Raw genomic sequence first — 22,280 nt, 5'->3', positions numbered from 1 at the left:
ATATGTGACTGACAGGTCTGTAAGATGGTGCAGTCGCTTTAGAAACAGTCTGGCATGATCTCAAAAGGATAAACACAGAGTTACTGTATGACCACGTAACTCCAAATTCTAGGTATATATTCACGAGAGATTAAACCACAAGTTCACACAAACACATCAATGTTCCTAATAGCATTATTCATTCAAAATAGTGGATATAATCCAATATCTATGAACTATGAATAGATAAAACACAGTATATTCAATTTCTCCCTAAATTGATATATAGGTTTAATGAAATCTCTATAGAAATTCCAGCAAGACTTTTTGTATATATAGATGGGAATATTCTAAAATTTATATGAAAAGACAATAGAACCTTAGGAATATGTAACACAACTTTGAAAAAGAAACATAAGAATAAAGTGGGAAGTATCTTATTTTACTACTTAGATAATGCTTATAACAAAGCTACAGTTAGAACAGTGTGGTACTGACAGAGCCAAAGATATATATAAATGGAACAGAACAGAGAACCCTAAAACAGATGCACTCAATACGTCTCACTGATTTTGGATAAAGGTGCAAAAAGCAACTTAGTGGAAAAAAGATAGCCTTTCAATAAATGCAAATGAACAGCCACAGGCATCAACAGCAACAGCAAACAAACACAAAGCCTCAATCTCAGTTTTGTATCTCATAAAAAAAATAACAGATCAAGGCCTAAAAGTAATGTAAAGCTATAATACTTCTAGGAAAAAATATTAGGAAGAAATCTTCAGGTAAGTAAAGAGTTCTTAGAATTGTTCTAGAGACCTTAGCATGATCCAGAAAGAAAAACTGATAAGCAGGATTTCATCAAAATTTTAAAAAGTCCTCCAGGAAAGACCATGCTTATGAAAATGAACAGACAAGACGGGGAGGGGCCGGCGCTGTGGCATAGTGGGTAAGGCCGCAGCCTGCAGTACCGCCATCCCATGTGGGCACTGATTTGAGAACCAGCTGCTCTACTTCCGATCTGGCTCTCTGCTATGGCCTGGGAAAGCAGTGGAGGATGGCCCAAGTCTCTGGGCTCCTGCTTCCGTGTGGGAGACCTGGAGGAAGCTCCTGGCTTCAGACTGGCACAGCTCTGGCCATTGCAGCCATCTGGGGAGTGATGGGCAGACAGAGGACCTCTCTATCTCTTTCTCTGTCTCTTCTTCTCTCTCAAACTGTGACTTTCAAATTAAATAAATAAATCTTAAAAAAAAAAAAAGACCGGGAAAAAATATTTGCATACCACACATCCAAAACAAAGGACTAGTGTCTATAATAAACAAAGAATTCTCAAAACCTAACTGCAAAAATACAATCAATTTAATCAGAATATTGGCAAAGAGCCATTTCCCTGCAGAGGATATACTGATGGCTGAAAAGATGTTCCACTTCATTAGCCTTCAAAAAAATAAAATTTTTTTAAGATTTATTTATTTATTTGAAAGTCAGAGTTACAAGGACTTGGGCCATCTTCTACTGCTTCCCCAGGCTAGAGCAGACAGCTGGATTGGAAGTGGAGCAGCCAAGACCTGAACTGGTGCCCGTATGGGATGCCGGCACTGCAGGCATCGGCTTTACCTGCTATGCCACAGCGTCGGCCTCAGAAATACAAATTAAAACACAATAAGATACCACTACACATCTCTTAAAAAAAATAATGAAATAAAGAAAGGAAAAAAGGCAGGTTTTCTGACTCAGAGGGTTAAGCAGCTGCTTGGAATATCCACATCTGATCCTGGAGCACTTCGGACTGAGTCACACCTCTGCTTCTAATCCAGCTTCCTGCTAATGCACCTGGGAGGCAGCGTCTGATGGCCCAAGCACTTGGGTTCCTGCCACCCACATGGGAATCCCCCAGCCCTGAATGTTGTTAGGCATTTGGAAACTGAAGCGGCAGACAGAAGACCTCTCTCTCTGCCTCTCAAATAAACAAATAAAACTAAAAACAGCAGTGGCAACACTAAATTCTAGTGAGGATGCAGAGAAACTGGATCACTCACATAGAGCTGATGGGAATGTAAAACGGCAGAGTCGGTATAGAAGACAGGTTGGCAGTTTCTTCAGTGCTAAACATGGAACTTATCTTGCTCATTCAGCAGTAGTACCTGAGGGCTTTTATTCCAGAAATGAAGATTACTTCATAAAGAAAACTATAAATGAATGTTTGTAGGAGCTTTATTTGTAACAGCCAAAAACTGGTAACAACCCTGAAAACAAATTGTGGTATACCCACAGCATGGAATACCACTAAGCAATATAAAGGAACAAATGCTTGGTTTATCCAACAGTATGAATGAATCTGCCATCTGTGACACCTGCATCCGGTCCAGCTCCCTGTTAAAAGCACCTGGGAAGGCAATGGAAGAAGCCCAAGTGCTTGGGCCCCTGCATCCACATGGGGAACAAGAAAGAAGCTCCTGGTTTCTGGCTTCAGACTGGGCCAGCTCCAGCCACTGCGGCCATTTGGGGAGTGAGCTAGCAGATGGAAGATCTATGTCTCCTTCCCCTCCCCCTCTCCCTTTCAACTAAATAAATAAATTTTTTTTTTAAAGGAGGACAAATTAATACTTTCTTGGGGTTAAGAAGTAGGTGACAGAACAGGAAAAGAGGTATAGTTCTAAAACAGAAATAGGGGAGCAGGCATGCGGTGTATCAGTTAGGCTGCTGCTTGGAATGCTTGCATCTTTATTGGAGCACCTGGCTGGAGTCCTGGTCACTCTGCTTCTCATCTGGCTTCCTGTTAATGCACGCCCTGGGAAGGCAACCAAGATGGCTCAAGTATCTGAGTCTTTGCCAGCCACGTGGAAGACCCAGATTGACTTCCTGGCTTTCGGCATCAGCTTGATCCAGCTCTGGTTGCCATGGGCATCTAGGTAGTGAACTAGGGAATTGAAGTTCTCTTTCTGCTTTTCAAATAAAATGAAAATAAGTAAATAAAACTATTTCAAAAAATTAAAGGGGAACAGGAAAGATCCTTGTGGTGATGGAATTATTCTTTACATTAACTGTATTAATGTCAATATCCTGGATGTGAAATCTTACTAGTTTTATAAGATGTTACCACTGTGAAAACTTGGTACAGGAGATCTGCTTTTCTTTAAATTACTTTTGATCTAAAGTTATGCCAAAGTAAAAAAAAGAAAAGTATAATTTAAAAAACTTAGCCTCTCTCTTTTCTTACAGAAAGTGTATGAACCAATGAAAAGAATTAACAGATTTAAAAAGCAAAGAATTTCCTTTTTCTTGCTTTAGAATGATGGACTTACTACTTCCCTGCAATTAGAAACATTTTATATTTAAAATTAAATGTAAAAACAAAATATACAGTGATTCTAAAAAATATAATCTTCTTACCAATGTACCACGGAAGTTTCCTGGCTTCTTATACCATGCTTTGCTGCCTCCCTCTTCACAGACACACACATGATCCATGAGTCCATTACTATACACAAAACATTTTCCTAACAAAAAGGACACCAACTGTCAATAACTGCTTCATATAACTATATTATTTTTACAGATGAGGAAATTGAAAGTGCAATGTGGGGGCTAGAAATTTATGAGAAAAGGAATAACACTGAAAAAGAAAAATATCTCTATTTTCTAAGATGTAACAGAATTTGATTTGCTTAATGATACAGCGCTGGGCTCTAAACTTACAATTGTAAAAATAATAAATGAGTGAACTTTGTTTTCAGAACTTTAGTAAGAAAATGTACATACAAATAAATTTGTTTCCATTATCTGAAGGAATGGAGAAATAAGACAAAGGAGAGACTGTTGTGAAAAGAGAATATGGATGTATGTCTTCTCAATTTCTCCAGAAGAAAACTAGGTGGTATGCAAAGGAAACGGAGACTAAAATAGAATATGAGGGGCTGGCACTGTGGCACAGCAGGTTGAAGCCCTGGCCAGCAGCGCCCACAAGCTATATGAGCACCAGTTCAAGTTCCAACTCTCCACTTCTGATCCAGCTCCCTGCTAACACACCTGGGAGAGAAGTGGAGAACAGTACAAGTACTTGGGCCCCTGCTCCTACGTGAGAGACCTGGAAGAAGCTCCTGGCTCCTGGCTTCAAATCAGCTCAGCTCCAGCCTTTGCCACCATTTAGGGTGTGAACCAGCTGATGCAAGACTTTTTTCTCTCTGTCTCTACCTGTAACTCTGTCTTTCAAATAAATAAAAATGAATCTTAAAAAAAAAGATTGTGAAGAAAAAATGTTCTCATCAATGTAGATAATGTTATACTTTCTCCCCTACTCTGTATTTGTGCTGCTTGCTCTAATCATTATTTGTCAGTCTCTGCCTAATTTACTACAACTTTCAGGAGAATCAACTCCTTTCCATTTACAAGATTCTTCTTGCTACCAAAATGGTTTACTCTGTTTCACTGCATATAATTCTGTGAGCTTCACACACAGAGGGAATAGAATGAAAAGTTGTCTTTGGTGCAAAAAATATGGATACTTATGCATAGCTTTTTCATGATAAGCACTTTTCATGAACTTTTTGAAAAACTTTTGTATATACTATTTCAAATTTTTTTTCACCAAAATAAACTCATTTTAAAATTCCATTTTCCAACAAACACTTTAAAAACACCCTTTATAAATAAGTGTCAGTGTTTCCTGCTTTTAAGGCTTTCTTTAATTTATAGGAAACATCTTTCTAGCCTCTTCCTACAATCATCTATCCTTCTATTCATCTGAAATACAGTAGCTATAAATTTTATCTCACAGTTATGTATTCGGCTGAGAAGCATTTATATCTGAGCCAATTTTCTCAGTCTAGTCTATTTTCTTCTATTTATATGTCTGAAATGCTAATAGCATTAAAAGATTAAGGGATTATCACTTTTGCCTCTTACACTAATACATAATTATTTGTCTCAAATTCCAGAAAAATTACAGACCAATTAAGCAAGCTGTCTGGTGAATTCTCAATCAATATATTAAAGCAACCATTGAATGATTGTCATGAATACTCCAGAATGGGTTTAACTCATGAATGATGGAAGAAGCTAGAGTCTAAGGTCCCTTAAAAGAATAATTATGTTCTTACCTGTGAGGCACATATCCATATATATTACAGTCCTCTGCTTTAATTAGTAGGTTCATAAAAGTTTTATATGTGTTTTTTTGTTTTCTGCCTATACCTCATCATGTACAACTAAATGGTGAAAATGTTCCTGCATGAGGATAAAAAGGTATAAATTTCAACAAATTAACAAAAAGATAACTATGCAAACAAAACCACATGCAACAACATTTTGAAAAGTCTAACATAACATTTTCAGGAAACTTAGTATACATACCTTTGGGGAATGGGTTGTTTTGGGCTTGAAGTCGAATTTTAACAACATCCAGGGGAGTCACTAAAAAGAAACATAAATTGCAATTAGCAAGTGATACCTACAAATTGTACAACCTTCCAAATACAAAATGTATCAATTCATACTTTTCCTTACGACTATGTAATAGTTAAATTTATTTGTCTTTGTCTTGAATGTAACATTCTAATTTTTTTGCCTTTGAATTTTACTTAAAGAGGATCAGTGAAAAAGAAAGACTATAATTGCTTCTGTAATAATACTTGTACTACATATATCTTCAGCTATAATTCCATTAGCACTAAAATTAAAATACTAGTATTTATAAGGTGTTCTGTAAAGTAGGGAATAAAAAGTTCCAGAAGTCTATTTAAATATTTCAGAATAATTTTATATTATAATTAGTAATAAAACAAAATTAATGTATTTAATCTTTTAAATTCACCTCTATAAAAATACAAAAAGAAAATCTGAGTTACGTAGCCATAAATCATCTTTAACATCAAGCTGTTTCATTCCATTTAGTAGAACCTAGCAAAGGAAAATGGACTTAATTGACATACAATATTTTATTCACATTAAAGAAAAGTGCCATAAACAGTAGTTCCAAGAAAAGGTTTCACCTGAAAAAAGGGAAGTAACATTAGATGATTCCTAAGGCCTGACAGCTCTAAAATTCTGACCTGAATATACTACATCACAAAGCAATTAGTTTGTTCTAATCAATGGTTAACTTATTTAAATAAATGAGCCAAATTAGAATGCTAAATTATCACCTAACTATGTTATTTGGCTAAGTCTATAACAAACTCTAAAATAAAAAAAAAAAAAATGTGATCCAGAGAAATTTAAGAAATTCACTAGTGGCCAGCGCCACGGCTCACTAGGCTAATCCTCCACCTAGCGGCACTGGCACACCGGGTTCTAGTCCCGGTCGGGGCGCCGGATTCTGTCCCGGTTGCCCCACTTTCAGGCCAGCTCTCTGCTGTGGCCCAGCAAGGCAGTGGAGGATGGCCCAAGTGCTTGGACCCTGCACCCCATGGGAGACCAGGAGAAGCACCTGGCTCCTGCCTTCGGATCAGCGTGGTGCGCCGGCCACAGCGCGCCAGCCGTGGCGGCCATTGGAGGGTGAACCAATGGCAAAAAGGAAGACCTTTCTCTCTGTCTCTCTCTCTCACTATCCACTCTGCTTGTAAAAAAAAAAAAAAAAAAGAAAAAGAAAAAAAAGAAATTCACTAGTAATGCAAGCAACTTTTAAATTTATATTGGTTGTTACTATAAACTGTCAAGTCTGTTATTTAATGTCAATGTTTTATTTCATCTTCTACTTTAAAAAACAGATAATAGTCATAAAATTTAATGCTGATAGGAACCTCAAAAAACTCCTATTCTAATTTTACAGATGAGAAAATGAAGTCTAGAGAGAAGTAGGTACTATCCCCAGCTGCATTCACCCTGAAAATGGCTCAGCAAGGATTAAAATTTAAGTCTCCTGATTCTCTATCCAAGGTTCTTTTCATATTATCATGCTGATGAAAGAATATTAGTATTCACAAAAGATGTGTAATACTTCAGAGATAGTAAAATTCAAATGGATACACTGACACACCCAAGGTTATAAAATCTACATTAAAAATTTTACCCATTTGGGGCCTGCGCTGTGGTGCAGCGGGTTAACGCCCTAGCCTAAAGCAATGGCATCCCATATGGACGTGGGTTTGAGACCCGGCTGCTCTACTTCCGATCCAGCTTTCTGCTATGGCCTGGGAAAGCAGTAGAAGATGGCCCAAGTCCTTGGGCCCCTACACCCAAATGGGAGACACGGAAATGCTCCTGGCTCCTGGCTTCAGATTGGCCCAGCTCTGGTTGTTGCGGCCAATTGGGGAGTGAACCAACGGATGAAAGACCTCTCCTTCTCTCTCTCTGCCTCTTCTCTCTCTGTGTAACTCTGATTTTCAAATAAATAAACACATCTTTAAAAAATTTTTTTACCCATTAATGACGTCAGTATAGCTCCTGTGCAGGAGGCAAGCATTTGCTGAAGAGGTGTCACTTTGATGGTCTGTGGCTCCCTTTTCTCAGGATCCATATTTTTAACTAACTGAAGAAAAACCTGTTAAAGAAAAGTAAGAAATAAGTTTAACAGAAAAATTAATTGCTAAAAATCAAATAAACTATAAAAACAACAGCCAGAACTTATATCAAAGTGAGCACTTTTGCCACTCCTAGAAGTAAATCTGTAAGTTCTACCCACAAAAGTACCACACAGTTGCCATTACTGGAACACATTATTTGATATTCCCAAAATGGTAATGTACTTCAGTAAAGCTGTGTGGGCAGCATCACACTGGTGAGACGATTCAGGAAACAGACCCTGACCTCAGAACAGAATCAAAGTGGCTGACCAACAAGTCACAGAATCTGAATTTAAACATTAGTAGGATACCTTCTCCAATCTAGTAGAGAACATTGGCAAACACAGCACTACTTTTACTGCATACCAAAAGTTATGGCATAGGTGTAAGATAAGATAAAAACACAAAGTCTTAACAAGCAGCAGTATCTTAAAACAATCGACGAGAAAAGCAATGTATGCTCTTTTCTGAAAGTCAGATAATAAAAAAGTATAAAAATCACCTGCAGTGTCATTGTTTAGAAATAATCAACTGCAACATACAGACAGGATCATCTTTGTAAATGTCTAAGTACATAAACGATGCATGCAATGTATGCTGTATATACTCACACTGTATCTCATATATATACAAAGATTATGTGTATAAATACATATAAAAATATGTGTGTGGGAACTTGAAAAGTTAAAGGAAAATGGAATTAAAACATATGTTATTTTGGTGCAAAAATTTTGAAATCCATGCACATCAGGGGTCTTCAAAAAGTTGATGGAAAATGAATATTTTGAAAAAAACTACACATGAATTTCATTTTTTGGTCCCAAAATACACTTGTCTTTTAATTCCATTTCCCCACAAACTTTCTGAGGTACCCTCAAGTGTGTGTGTGTGTGTTTATGTGTGTGTATCAAACACAGATTACATCTAACTGCATATACAAATCAAGTATGTGTGCACAATCATATATCTGTGTACACACAGCTTTTTGGAAAAACAAAATAGGTTAACACCATTCATGTTTGTTTAGTAGCCTCCTTTAATACTTACAGAGATTGTGTCAATAATGACAGATTTACTCCTTTTTAATTCTTATATAGTATTTACATTTATTTAAAGTCTCATATTGTTAGAGATTTGAATTGTTGCCAATTTTAGAACTGTAAAAAAGTCACATAAAATAACCTTAAAATATATCTTTTTGTAGTATTTCTGCAACTACCTTAGGAGAAAAAGTAAGGTTGCTGGGCTAAACTATTTAAAAACTTGATACAAATTGCCAAAAGCCTTTCCAGAAAGGTTGGGCCAATTTATACTTGCCCTGCTACTGAATGAGTTCCTAACAATTCCCAACTTCAACAAATTCTCTCACACATTATATATAATTTACTTCTTCTGAACATTGCAAATAATGCCCCTTTATCCAATATACTTAAGAAAATTCTCTTTTATAATCATATCACATCTACCAAAGTCAGGAAACAATTTTGATACAATATCCATAGTTGAAATTCCAGTGTCAAATGCATCAATTATGTTCTTTATAAAAGTGAATGGTAGTCTTATTGTTTCTCTAGATTTGTAATATCTACCTACCTGGTTTAAGTCTTTTCCTCAACTCTATGCTCCAATATTTTATTGGTTGTAACATCAGTAGCTGAAAATCTGTAATGAAAAAAAGAATACAATAGCTCACTTTTCATATAGGGAAGGGTTAATAAGTCTAAGGGAAAACAGCCTAAAAACTTCAAAACATAAACCAAAAATATTTATTAAATGCTTTCTATTAAGTATCTTGAGGAATTACAGTCACTTCATGCTATCCTAGTTAATATAGTCTGCTTTAAAAAAAAAAAAAAAACAACTTTAGAACCTGAATACAGTGTTATTCAGAGCATCATTTGTAATGGGACTACTATATTTTGTTAACACAAAATTAAAGACCTGGCATCATCTATGTTTCTTGGAGGAAAAATAAAACCCTTTAATTTGAATCTAAACAAGGTTTACACCTAACTTTCAATTCACAGGAAAATTAGAAACTACAGTAACAAGATAACAGACCAGAAAACAATAAAAGTTGTAATATTCTAGCTATTATTTTCTGATTTTTCTCAGGTCGAAGTAAAATGTTTGTTAAGATAATGGTACTGCCGTTATGCAGAAACACGTACAGTATTTTCTTTCAAAAACATCCATTCTGAAGTATCAAGAGCTAAAATGTTAAGATAGCTATAGTTTGCAATACCTTAAAAATAAATACAGGGAGCTGGAATTGTGGCACAGTAGGTTAATCCTCGGCCTGCGGTGCTGGCATCCCATATGGGTGCTGGTTCTAGTCCCGGCTGCTCCTCTCTGAGCCAGCTCTCAACTATGGCCTGGGAAAGCAAGTGCTTTCAAGTGCTTGCCCCTGCACCCATGTGGGAGACTCAGAAGAATCTCCAGGCTCCTGGCTTCAGATTGGCTAAGCTCTGGCAGTTGCAGCCATTTGGGGAGTGAACTAGTGTTGGAAGACTTTTCTCTATGACTCTCCCTCTCACTATCTGTAACTCTACCTCTCAAATAAATAAATAAAATCTTTTAAATAAATAAATGAATACAGGAATAGAACAAAACGGTTGTTAAGACTTTCGGGCAATCAACTCCCACAGAGATACAATTTGAAGTTATTCAGGTACCAAGTCACCTTCGCAAGAGCTAGGGAAGCCAAGTGCTTGGTGTTAGTATAATGAGAAGATGTACTAAATAAGGCATGAATTCAGCAAAGAATTGCTTTGTCATCTCTCCCTTAGCCCCAAGGAGCCCAGTGATCACAAGAGTGCATCTTGGAACTGGTAAAACCACTACAAGGCAGACGCTAAAGATTCTTGTCCCGAGGCCACTGTCTATGGGTAGAGCTTCTGGACCTGTCACAGTCCCAGGGGGAGACCCATGGCACAATTCAATTGGACTTATACTCTGAGCTGCGTAACCCACGGTTAGTTGTCCCAACCTTGGGTTACAGGCAGTCCAATAGCAAAGTGGGCATGGGCCCAAATCATGCTGTGCTCATCTTGGTGGACTGTGGATCTGCGTGTGACCTGGAATTAAAGGAAGGTAGTCATAGGACTGCTCATTTCATTCCTCTTCATACACTAGGGAGCATAACACTGGGACTAATTTTCTGCTTGAAGGAACAGGTAGGTGGGCATGAAGACGTTACCTAGCGCTTAGGAATGCAGGGACCAGTGCATCCCTGGTGGACTTTGGACAGGTGTTACCATGACTCCAGCCATGTCCCTGCCAACAAGCATATCTGAGTAAACTTTGGTGGACTCCAGGTCTGCATTCTGGTGACAATACTCACGATGGACTGAGAGCAAGTGATCTTATATCCCGCCCTCCAGGCTGCTGCTGAGACCTATGTGGTCTTGACAGGAATGAGAGGAGTGGCCCATACCTCCTATTGCTACACAGACTGCTGTGGAAGACATATGGACACTACACTGAATCACCAAACTGGAATTAAAGCCAAAATAGCCTGCCAAGATGACACCCAAAAACACATCTTCAGAACAAAGGCATTTACCATGAAAGCCACTCATTAAAAGTGATAGAAACAACTGATCTGCTAGATATGCAAATATTAACATAGGGATATAAGAGCTATGAAAATGATAAGCTGATGCTTCCACATGAAGACAACAATGGTTTGTCAGTATCCAAAGAAAAGGAGATTGACGTAGTGCCTGATAAAAAATTCAAAACCTCAACAAGAGATCATGCAAAAGAAAGAAAACCTATAGTAAAGACTCATCATTTGAAACCTAGGTAAGAACAACAACAAAAAAAAGAGGAATACAAGCAACAAAGAAGAGACAGTCTCGGAGGCCACTGAAGTCCCATTAAATGACAAATATCTGAGTTGTGGGGATTCCTGAGGGCAAAGAGAGGAGTAAGTTACAGAAATCTATTCAATAAATAATAGCTGAAAATATCCCCATCCTGAGAAAGACTGGGACATGAAGGTACAGGAGGTCCACAAGATCCTGAACAGATACGACCAATAAAGAACCTCATTGCAGGGTGAGCGTTTGGGACAGCAGTTTAAGACACTGCTTGGGACAACTGCAACCTAGATTGGAGTGACTGGGTTTCAGTTCCAGCTTCCCTTCCAATTCTAGCTTCCAGCTAATGCACACCCTGGGAGGCAGCAGGTAATGGCTCACATATTTGTGTCCCTCTCACCTGCATGGGAGAGTTAGGAGTATTTCCATTTTTGATATTCCATTTAGGTTGTGTTCAAGGAACAGATAATGCTGAATGTACCCTGGTTTGCCAGCCCACCCTCACCTAAGACAGCAACTTCAGTGCCACAGCCACTGACTAATACCACACTCTCACATGCGTAGCCTGCAGAACTAAGAATTTAGCCTCAGAAAAACCAACATATCACAAGAGTCAAACAGTAATAATTATTACTGAAGGTCTCAAAGAAGCAGGAGATAAAGACTAAGCTAGGTTGCCATAGATAGAAAGTTATTAGCCAGGTGGCAGGGTTTTTACAAAAGAGCAAAGTAAAAAGAATTACAGAGCTAATATGTCTAGATTCTAGAATATGAAATTTATATTTATTTATTTTTAAAGATTTATTTTTTATTTATTTGAAAGACAGGGTTACAGAGAGAGGTAGAGACAGAGAGAGAGAGGTCTTCTATCCACTGGTTTACTCCCCAGATGGTTAAAAGCCGGGATTGTGCCAATCCGAAGCCAGGAGCCTCTTCCAGGTCTCCCGTGTGGGTGCAGGGGCCCAAGGACTTGGGCCATCTTCTACTGTCTTCCCAGGCCATAGCAGAGAGCTGGATTGGAAGAGGAGCAGCCAGGACTAGAACCAGTGCCCACATGGGATACCAGCGCTTCAGGCCAGGGCTGTAACCCACTGTGCCACAGAGCCATCCCCAAAATTTGTATTTTGATATGCATGAGGTGCCCTGAAAAATATTAGGTCTCATTTGATAATCACCACAAGCTGTAGAGTAGACTAATCAGAGATTATCTTCATTTATAGAAAACTCTAGAATAGGAAGGGTTAATATTTGCCCACGGTCATAAAATTTCTTAGGGACAGGGCTTAGTACCACATTCATTTCTCTTGATTCACAGCCAAATGTTCATTTAATTAGGCTAAAATTCTGCTGATGTTCTTCAATTTTGTTCAACAGAACTCTCTACCAAAGCTTGTCACTACAGACAACCCTGCCCCCATTAAATTCTTCTTGAATGAATACCCTTCATTTAAATGACTCTGTTCAAGCATGTTTTTAAGATCTACCTTAACATAATCATTCTCTTACCAATAGATCTGACTATTGACATGATAGGTAAAGAGGTTTCCATCCTCATTGGTCATGGATTCACAACCAAATCCTTCCTGCTGCAGCTACTGAAATATCTGGGCTCCAATAACGTTTTAAAAAGTTAACCTTGGATGACAGATCAGAAAAATAAGCAAATGCTCTGCTTATTCACAAAAAGGAATTATGCAGTCAGGTGAGAGTGTGGCAGAGTTAAGTATTCAATTACATTATTGTCCTGCCTCATTATATTAAATAAGAAACATATCTATGGCATAAGACAGACTTGCTTGTTTCAATAGAAGCATGCTTAAATCTGTCCCATTTCTTCTAAATCCTCCAAACGTGCAATTTTCTTATACACTGACAAAATTTTTTAAACAGTATGTTCAACTTGTCAACTTCAAGTTCATCATTTCTATCTAGTACTTATCTCTGCCATCCACAGAACTTAACAAAATTAAAGGCCTATTTTCCAAGTCTTAGTCTTTTTAAAACTTTGGGATGGAGGAAGTGGTGTAGAGTTCACCAGAAAGAGCAACCGCTGAGCTGTTACTCTATGCCACGCACACATTAATAAAGCTTTCAAAAATGTTCCATTTTATCTTCACAACAGCTCTGAGAAATATCTATAACTCCCTTTTCACAGATTAAAATTGCTCAAAATTACCCAAAGCCGTACAGAGAAGCTCATTAAGATTCCAATATCCGCAATTCTGTGACTTTTGACCTTAAGCGTTACTTCCAGTTCCCTTCCCAGTTCTGCGGCCCTCTTTTCCACCGCTTTCGCGCTCATCACGCTCCCATGACTATTACTACAGTCTCTCTGCAACTGATGCTTCTCTATCTTTTAAACCCTTCTGAAAACACTGAAAACCTTGCACTGTTTCGGCAGTTTATACTTTAAAATAGGTTCTGTCAAAAGCAATTAGATGGATGGCCAAGCCACACCTGTTCACCTCTGCTGCAGGCACGCCCCTAGGCCTGCGGGCTGTCAGCCCGAAGTCTCAAATCCACCTGCGTTTCCTCTCCCAGCGACGCCCACTGGCTCGCAAATACCCCAGCTGTCTCCCGGGGGGCTGCGCCGGCCGCCCCCGGCCGTCAGCCTAGACCGTCCGGAAGGGTCCTTGACTCTGCGCGCACGGATCGAGTCCCGCCCGCCCAGCCTGGGCTCGAGGGCGGCTATCCGCCACCGGCCACAGCACGGCTGCCTTTCGGGGCCAAGAGCGAAGGAGCGCAAACTCGGAGGAAACACAGTCCTCTTCCCCACGAGCGGAACCGCATCCCCAACTGCTTCTGGGGCATGGACACAGAAAACGGGAACGTGTCTCCGGTCGCCGCCCGCCACAATCCCGCTCCCCCCGGAGCGGCCACTCTCCCTTCCCGTCTTTATCCCCATTTTACGCCCAGTAGGGCGGACGCAGCTCCGCGGGGCCGCGCTCGGGCACCCGCCTCGGGGCCGGGGGCTGCCGGCGCCCCCCGGAACTCCCGCGGCGGCCTGGCTGCAGCCCGAGGGTCGGCGGGGGCTGCGGGAAAGCGCGCCCAGGGCAGGGGCTGCGGCCGCCGCTGCCGCCCTCGCCCGGCCCCGCCCGGCCGCAGCCTCCCGGACGTCCGACCGCTGGAAACTGGCGTACCTGGGGAGGGCGGCTGGGGGCCGGAGCTCCGGGGAGACCGCAAGGGCGCAGTGACCCCGACGGCAGGCGGCCGGCCTGGTGGGCTGCTGCGTCCACTAGCCTCGGCCACACAGCTGTCCCACCGACTCATCGGAGCGGGGCGACACGCTGACGCGCGGCGCGCCGACCCGGGGTCTGGGGTGCAGAGGGCATCGCAGAGGGGGCGGGGCAGAGCGGCGCGAGGGGGCGGGGCGGGGCGCGAGGGGCGGGGCGAGGCGCGAGGGGCGGGGCTCGCGGCAGGGCGGGGCGAGGCGCGAGGAGGGGCGTGCGGGGGGCGGGGCGCTTGGCTCCAGAGGCGGGGCCGAGGCAGGGCAGGGCGAGGCGCGAGGCCGAGGAGGCTCCAGGGGGCGGGCCTGAGGCGGGGCGGGGAGCGCGGCGCGAGGAGGCGGGCACGTGCAGCCGGCACGGGGCGGGGCGCGGCGCTCGGCGGGAGAGGGGCGGGGCGCGCGTATAGGCGCCGCGGCCGCGTGACGCGTTTTCAAATCTTCAACCGCCGCAGCCCCCTCGGCTGTGCTGGGATCCTTCTTCCTCCGCGCCTCGGAAGCCGGATCCGGCCCCGGAAACTGGGCCGGCGCCTGTACCTGGGCCGTCGTGTCCCGGAGAAGCCGTGTTTCCGCGGCCGCCCGGCGGGGCACCCTCTCCGGACGCAGCATGTAGGCGCCGGGCGGCTGCCATGAACTCGGGAGCCATGAGGATTCACAGCAGAGGACATGGCCAAGGTACGAAGCCCGCCCTCCGCCTTGGGTCGCCCGGCGTCGTCGCTGGGGCCTGCGGGCGGCCGCCTACCGGGATTACCTCAGCGCCACCGCGGCGGCCGAGCTGCGGGCCGGGGGCCTGCGGGCCGCGAGCCGCGCGGGGGAGGCCGGTCGCGCGCCGGGGCTCGGGCCGGGGGCCGGGGAGGGGCGCCGGGGTGGGCGTTTGCGTTTCGGGCGGAGGATTGCTGGCCCCAGGGCCGTGGCGCAGGCAGCGAGCAGCTCGTCTGCATCTTCAGCCGCCCGGGTTGGGTTGGGACGCGCAGGCGAGCGTGCGTCTCCTCCCGTAGCCGTGGGCGTGAGCGTGCGTGCGGGGACCCCCAGCTAGCAGCGGGCTGTGCCCGCGCGGCCGGTGCTGGGGCCTCAGGTCCGCTTTCACCGAAACCGGTGTAGCGAGCGGACCATGAAGGCCTCGGTCGCTCGGCAGCAGAACTTGTATGTGAAACGGGCCGCCGCGCTCCTCGTAGCGGAGACCAGGTTTACAAGAACCTGGAACCCTTGAGCTTCGTGCGCGGCCGGCCCGAGTGGGCAGCGTTGGAGCTCAGCAGAGTGGCGGAGGGGCTCAGTAAACAGCCCAGGGAGGCCTTGCACACTTCTGAAGCTCCTGTGTGCAGTTTTGTTTAGTTCCGTGCCTTAGTCGTGAATGCACACGGATGCTTCCTGCGGATCCAACTGCTACTTTTATGGTAGGGTCAAGAAAAAATGTGTGGGGCCTGCTGCCTTTGGCTTGTGGTACTACAAAGAAGTATATTTAAATGCTAATAACTTTTAATTGGTGGGATTATAGGAATTGCTCCTGTGATATTATGGTTTCATGAAATACTTTTGAGACAGTAGCAACTGCATCTGTAGTAAGACATTATTAGCTCATTCTAAATATTTTTAATAACAGGTGGAATCCAAGTCAAAAATGAAAAAAACAGATCATCTTTGAAATCTCTGAAAACTGAAAACAGACCAGAAAAATCCAAATATAAGCCACTTTGGGGAAAAGTATTTTACCTTGACATACCTTCTGTGACCATATGTGAAAAACTGAAAAAGGATATTAAGGATCTGGGAGGGGTAAGTGAAAACCATACATTGACAGAAAAGGAAAATTTTGTAATCAAGTAATTAAATTGTTTTTGGAAAATTTACAACCATGTATTACCACCATGCTTAAGATTTTATTTTTAAGCAACTGTTGTGTCTTTAATGAAAAACCATTTGTTTTAACTTTTTGTAGCCTGACAAAACTTCAGGTTTCTGTGATTGGGAGATTAGTATTGAATTCCCAAAGTGTTGAGAAATGAGACTCTCTTACCTAATAGAACCACTCATTGCTTTTCACTGTAATGGTGGATGCCCTGTGGAGAGTGGGAGCACTTTGATTGTGATTAGTAGAAATCTACTTAGGTTTATATGGACTAATGTAACAATTTAGAATGTTACTGCAGAATGAGAACTTGTTCAAATGGAAAGCAAGTAAAATTGCTGTTGGGTGATAGAGATACAGAGGCTCAACAAAATAAATGTCATTAAGGAAACAAAATTTTAGAGTAAGAATTTGAAAAACCTGCTGTCTTACCTTATACATTAATTGGGAATTAGGAAAGTCAAGCAAAGTTGTACGTTTTCTTAGGATTAAGGAAGATATTAAATTTTAGCAGATATGGTTATTAAGATGTTTTCTGTCTAAAAATTTCTGGACTTTGAAGATCAACATCTTTGAACATCCTTTCAGTGCCAGACTAGACTCTTTAAGAAGAATGTGTAATGAAGTTTCTAGAATTGCTTGTTGGTGTGATGTTTCACTTATTTTATTTATCTTGGAAAAAATATTCTGTTTTGCTGCTTATTTTTTGCTGAAGTAAAACATCACAACACATATTTGTATTAGTAGTGTGTAGTATAATGAACGTATCATTGAATTCCCAAAGGTTGCGTTTAATTTATAGGCTTTCTAATGATATTATGAACTATACTACCTATCAAGGTGGTTTTAATTTGTTAAGGACTTAGACATCAAATATACATGTTTGGGACCGGCATTGTGGCGTAGCAGGTAAAGCTACTGTGTGCAGTGCTGGCATCCCTGTGGGTGCCAGTTGGAGTCCTGGCTGCTCCACTTCCGATCTAGCTCTCTGCTATGGCCTGGGAAAGCAGCAGAAGGTGGCCCAAGTGCTTGAGTCCTCGTACCCACGTAGGAGACCTGGAAGAAGCTCCTGGCTTCGGATCGGCTCAGTTCTGGTCGTTGTGGCCATCTGGGGAGTGAACCAGCAGGTGGAAGACCTCTCTCTGCATTGGCCTCTCTGTAACTCTGCCTTTCAAATAAATAAATCTTTAAAAAAATTAAATATACATCTTCATTGTAGAAATGAAGTACATAATGAAGTCTACATAACTGGCCCAATCAGAACAGTATTAGCCACTCAATTCCCAGAGTTAAGTACCACTGTTCCATTTTGTTCCTTCAGCAATCATTGGCTATAAAGTAGCTTTCTGGGACAGGTCTCTGAAATGTGATGACTAATCCATTAGCTAATAATAATGATGTTAACATTTGTGTTTTTAGCAGCGCTATAAAATGCACATTTAAAAGTCCAGCGTGAAAAGCCTGTAAAAAGGGAATTGTGGCTAAAGCAGCAGTATGGAGTCTAGAGTCCCTGTCAACCCCACAGCAGTTTCTGAGACACTTACAAGAAACAGATTTTTAATTATATCTGCCATAGATAATAGTTGAGGGATCTTTTGGTTTTATACATTTCAAATCTTTACCAGTGGTTTGAAGTAGACTAATAAAATATTAAAGGCTTAAGTCATTAAATTTGTGCCTCAAAATTGTAGATTTTTAACTGAATTTTTTTTAAGAAAGATTTATTTTATCAGGGCTGTCATTATGGCATAGTGGGTGAAACCTCTGCTTTTGATGCTGGAATCCCATATGGATACTGGTTTGAGTCCTGGTGCTCCACTTTTGATTCAGCTTCCTACTCATGCCCTAGGAAATCATTGGAAGATGGCCCAAGAGCTTGGGCCCTTACAACCCACGTGGGAAACCCAGATGAAGCTCCTTGCTCCTGGCTTTGGCCTGATTTTCAAAGAAATAAATATAAAACAATTAGAAAGGTTTATTTGATTTATTTCAAATGCAGACTAACAGAGGACGAGACAGAAAGAGATCTTCTATCCTTTCATTCATTCCCAATATGGCCGCAGTGGCCAGGGCTGGGCCAGGCCAAAGCCAGGAGCCTGGAACTCCATCTGGGTCTCCCACATTAGTGGCAAATACCCAAAGCATGTAGGCTATCTTCCCTTGCTTTCTAAGGTACTTTAGAGGGGCGCTGGATTCAAGCAGAGCAGCCTGGGTTCAAACCAGTACCAAACCAGTGTCAGAAGCAGCAGCTTAACCCACCGTGCCATGATAGCAGCCCCAACTGTCTTCTTAAAATATTTTTATTCATTGAATTCTGATCTCCTCGTATACTGTCTTTCCTGGAATCCTGGTTTCCATTTCTGATGCTCGATCACTAAAAAAAATCGTGTCATAAAGATCTACATGAAATATAGGACCTAGATGCTAATTTTTAAACAAATTTTACTTAAATTATACAAGTTTCATGTATTTCATATACACAGATTTAGGAACATGGTGATCCTTCCCTCACACCCATGCTCCAGCTCTCCTTCCGTCTCCCTCCCATCCCCACTCCTAATTTTTACAAACATCTGTTGTGAAAGATACTAATTTAAAATGAATTTTAACATTAAATACTAAAAAATACTAATCTACTTAAATAGATAGTCCTTGAAAGGGTATTGCCTATTTGTTGTTGTTGTTTATTTGAAAGAGACATTTCCCATTTACCACCTAATTCCCCAAATGTCTGCAGCAGCAGGGCCTTGGCCAGGCCAGTAGCCCAGAACTCAGTCTTCATCTCCCATGTGAGTAGGAGGAACCTGGCCATTAGAACCGTGACCTGCTGCTTCCCAGAGTGTTTAGCAGGAATCTGAGAGTAGAGCCAGGTTTGAACCCAAGTACTCCATTGTGGAATGCAGGAGTCCCCAGTGAGATCCTAACCATTAGGCCAAATGCCTGCCCTATGCTTATTTAATTTTACATGGGCCCCTTATCGTTTTTATAGTATATCTCCAGATTATTACTGATGGTGTTTTTTCTTTAAATTGAGTATTTTATATATTTTTCTGGTTTTAATTAAAACATTTTAGTATCCCATTTATCTATAGAGCACACTTCCGACAAATTCAGATGTGGGAGTATATTGGTGAATTAACAACATCATCGCCAAATGTCTTTAATAGTAGCAGGAAAAGTGACTTTTATAAACCATCTAAGGAGGAGATGGAACCAATCACATTTAGATCCATGTCTTTAACAATTTTAGCTAAACTAAGGCAATTGGAGAACAGAAATGTGAGGGCAGAGTGCCTTGCCATATCATGTACTTGAGGACAGTGTTTAATGTTTGATGTTAGCCACCATGACCTTGAGTCACCAGAAAATAAGTTCTGTGTTTATCTTTAAAGTCACAGATTCAAGAATATCTAATAAATTGAAGATCATGGTAATGTCAACACATATGAATAGTTGATTATGGTGTGCAGTGCACAGTGTTGTGTGTTTTGGTAGATGAAAACATGAATCCAGAATCCAGTGTGTATCATACCCTCAAGTTCTGATCTAGGTAGAGATGGCATGGGTCTAATTAATTATAATACAACATAGAATGCTAGAAAGAGAGAGAGATTACTTCCATCTGAAGAATTGTAGAGAATTTTACATAAATAAAATTTGAACTAAATAAATTTGAACGTAAATAAAATTTGAAGAATGATTACAGTTTGGGCAAGTGAGGGCTGAGTGTTTGGCGCAGTAGTTAAGGCATTCACATCCTGGTGCTGGCATTGTGGCGTAGTTGGTAAAGCTGCTGCCTACAGCACTGGCATCCCATATGCTCTCTGGTTATGAATCCTGGCTGCTTCACTTTCAATCCAGCTCTCTACTGTTGAGCCCGAAGAATCAGCAGTCCTTGGACCCCTGCCACCCAAGTGGGAGACCTGGAAGAAGCTCCTGGCTCCTAACTTTGGCCTGGCCTGGCCCAGCCCCAGCCTTTACTGCCATTTGGGAAGTGAACTAGTGGGTGGAAACCTATCTCTGTGTCTCCCTCTCTCTCTCTATAACTCTCTTTCAAATAAATAAAATAAAATAAAATGGCATGTCCCATATTGAAGTACCTAGGTCACAATCCTGTTTCTGCTCCTTATTCCAGTTTCCTGCTGGTGTGTACCCTGGGATGCCTCAGAAGATGGCTTAAATAGTTGGATCCCTACTACCCAAGTGGGAGACTTGGATTGACTTCCAGGTTCCTGGGCAGTGGATGGGAGTCACTTTGTGTGAAGTTAGCCAGTGGATGGGAGTTCACTTTGTGTGTGTATCTATCTCTCAAATAAGTTCAAATAAGTAAAGTTAACAAAAATATGGACATGGGAGATTTCATTCAAAAATTATTCTATCAGTGGCTCCAGTATGCCAGCACTATTTTAGATGCTGGGAATGTAACAGTAAGATATAGTCTGCTCATGGAATCTCAGCCTAGGAGGAATGTCAAACAATTTAATACATGCTTTACAATAGAGCATTGTTAGTATGTTAGCAAAAATATATAGAAATTGCTATTAAAAGAGGAAAATTATAACACTGCCATAGAGATAAAATTTGAGCTGAGTCTTTAAGACTTAATGGGAATGCACCAAGCAGAGTGGACATTTTAATAGAGGAAAGGGCATATTTAAAATAGATGTCAAAGTGGTTTTTTTTCCTAACTATTAATGTTGCATTGTGACTTGAGCTTGGAATTTAGATGGGGTGAATGGCAAAAAACAAAATTGTATTAGTGTTGTAAAAAGCATTTTACTCAGTTCTAAGGAGTTTAAGTTTGCAGAAATCCAAAGGAACTGTGTGATACTATTTGGCAATGATTTCTTGGATATGATAGCTAAATTATAGGCAACTAATGAAAAAATGGGAAAATTGGGCTTTATCAAATTTAGGAAGTTTGGTGCCTCAAGAACATTATCAAAGAGTTATGACAAGTGGCACCGGCATCCCATATGGGCGCTGGGTTCTAGTCCTGGTTGCTCCTCTTCCAGTCCAGCTCTCTGCTGTGGCCTGGGAGGGCAGTGGAGGATGGCCCAGATGCTTGGGCCCCTGCACCCACATGGGAGACCAGGGAGAAGCACCTGGCTCCTGGCTTCAGATTGGCACAGAGTCAGCCGTAGCGGCCATTTGGGGAGTGAACCAATGGAAGGAAGACCTTTCTCTCTGTCTCTCTCTCTTTCACTGTCTATAAATCTATCTGTCAAATAAAAAAAAAAGAAGTTATGACAACCCACAGACTGATAGGAACTATTTGCAAATCATATATATATATATAAGAGATTGACATCCTGACTATACAAAGAGCTTTTCCAACTCAATAGTAAAAAATAACTCAATTAAAAATTAGGCAAAGGACTTGTAAAGACATTTACTCCAAGAAGATACCCTCATGGCTGTTAAGTACATGAAATGATGCTCAACATTTCTAGGCATCAGAGAAATGCAAATAAAAATCACAGTGAGTTGCCACTTCATGCTCATTAGGATGGCTACTGTCAATGAATCAGGGAGCTGGCACTGTCGTGTGCTGGCATACCCTATGGGCGCTGGTTCAAGTCCTGGCTGCTCCACTTCTAATCCATCTCCTTGTTCATGTCCAAAGAAGATAGCAGAAGATGGGCCCAGGTGCTTGGGCACTTGCACCCAAGTGGGAGACCCAGAGGAAGTTCTTGGCTCCTGGTTTTGGGCTGGCTGAGCCTGGGCTGTTGTGGTCATTTGGGGAGTGAGCCAATGGATGGAAGATCTCTCTCTCTCTTTCTCCTTCTCTCTATCTCTGCCTTTCAGATAAATTAAATATTTAAAAAAAAATCAGAAGATGACAAGTGTGGAGAAATGAAACCTTTGTCCACTCTTAGTGGGAATGTTAAATGATGCAGCCACTATGT

General features: G+C 41.7%; 2 protein-coding genes across 11 annotated transcripts in view; one reads left to right on the top strand and one right to left on the bottom strand.

The window, feature by feature from the left end:
• The window catches only part of SLC25A40 (solute carrier family 25 member 40), a 38,953-nt gene extending 24,271 nt beyond the window's left edge, over positions 1-14,682 (bottom strand). For 2 of the 5 annotated variants that reach the window (XM_051853377.3, XM_051853376.3), the window contains exons 1-5: positions 14,443-14,682; positions 9,072-9,140; positions 7,336-7,456; positions 5,329-5,388; positions 3,370-3,476 (exon numbers count right to left, since the gene is read on the bottom strand). In XM_051853377.3, coding sequence (XP_051709337.3) covers positions 3,370-3,476; positions 5,329-5,388; positions 7,336-7,432 — 264 coding nt within the window. In that variant the 5' untranslated portion in view covers positions 7,433-7,456; positions 9,072-9,140; positions 14,443-14,682. Of the gene's footprint in view, positions 1-3,369; positions 3,477-5,075; positions 5,203-5,328; positions 5,389-7,335; positions 7,457-9,071; positions 9,141-13,759; positions 13,809-14,442 lie in introns of those variants that run through there. The other 3 variants (XM_089315854.1, XM_089315853.1, XM_089315851.1) reach the window with 3 other exon arrangements.
• A 205-nt stretch (positions 14,683-14,887) lies between these two features.
• Positions 14,888-22,280, top strand: part of DBF4 (DBF4-CDC7 kinase regulatory subunit) — a 29,368-nt gene continuing 21,975 nt past the window's right edge. For 3 of the 6 annotated variants that reach the window (XM_089315848.1, XM_051853364.3, XM_089315846.1), the window contains exons 1-2: positions 14,888-15,200; positions 16,126-16,298. In XM_089315848.1, the coding sequence (XP_089171974.1) occupies positions 15,155-15,200; positions 16,126-16,298 (219 nt within the window). In that variant the 5' untranslated portion in view covers positions 14,888-15,154. The remainder of the gene's footprint in view (positions 15,201-16,125; positions 16,299-22,280) is intronic. The other 3 variants (XM_089315849.1, XM_051853365.3, XM_089315847.1) reach the window with 1 other exon arrangement.

The sequence above is a fragment of the Oryctolagus cuniculus genome, chromosome 16, assembly GCF_051225735.1.
Source record: "Oryctolagus cuniculus isolate XC-2025 breed Fujian yellow rabbit chromosome 16, ASM5122573v1, whole genome shotgun sequence".
NCBI classification, from domain to species: Eukaryota; Metazoa; Chordata; class Mammalia; order Lagomorpha; family Leporidae; genus Oryctolagus; species Oryctolagus cuniculus.
This window is presented reverse-complemented; position numbering and strand designations above follow the sequence as displayed.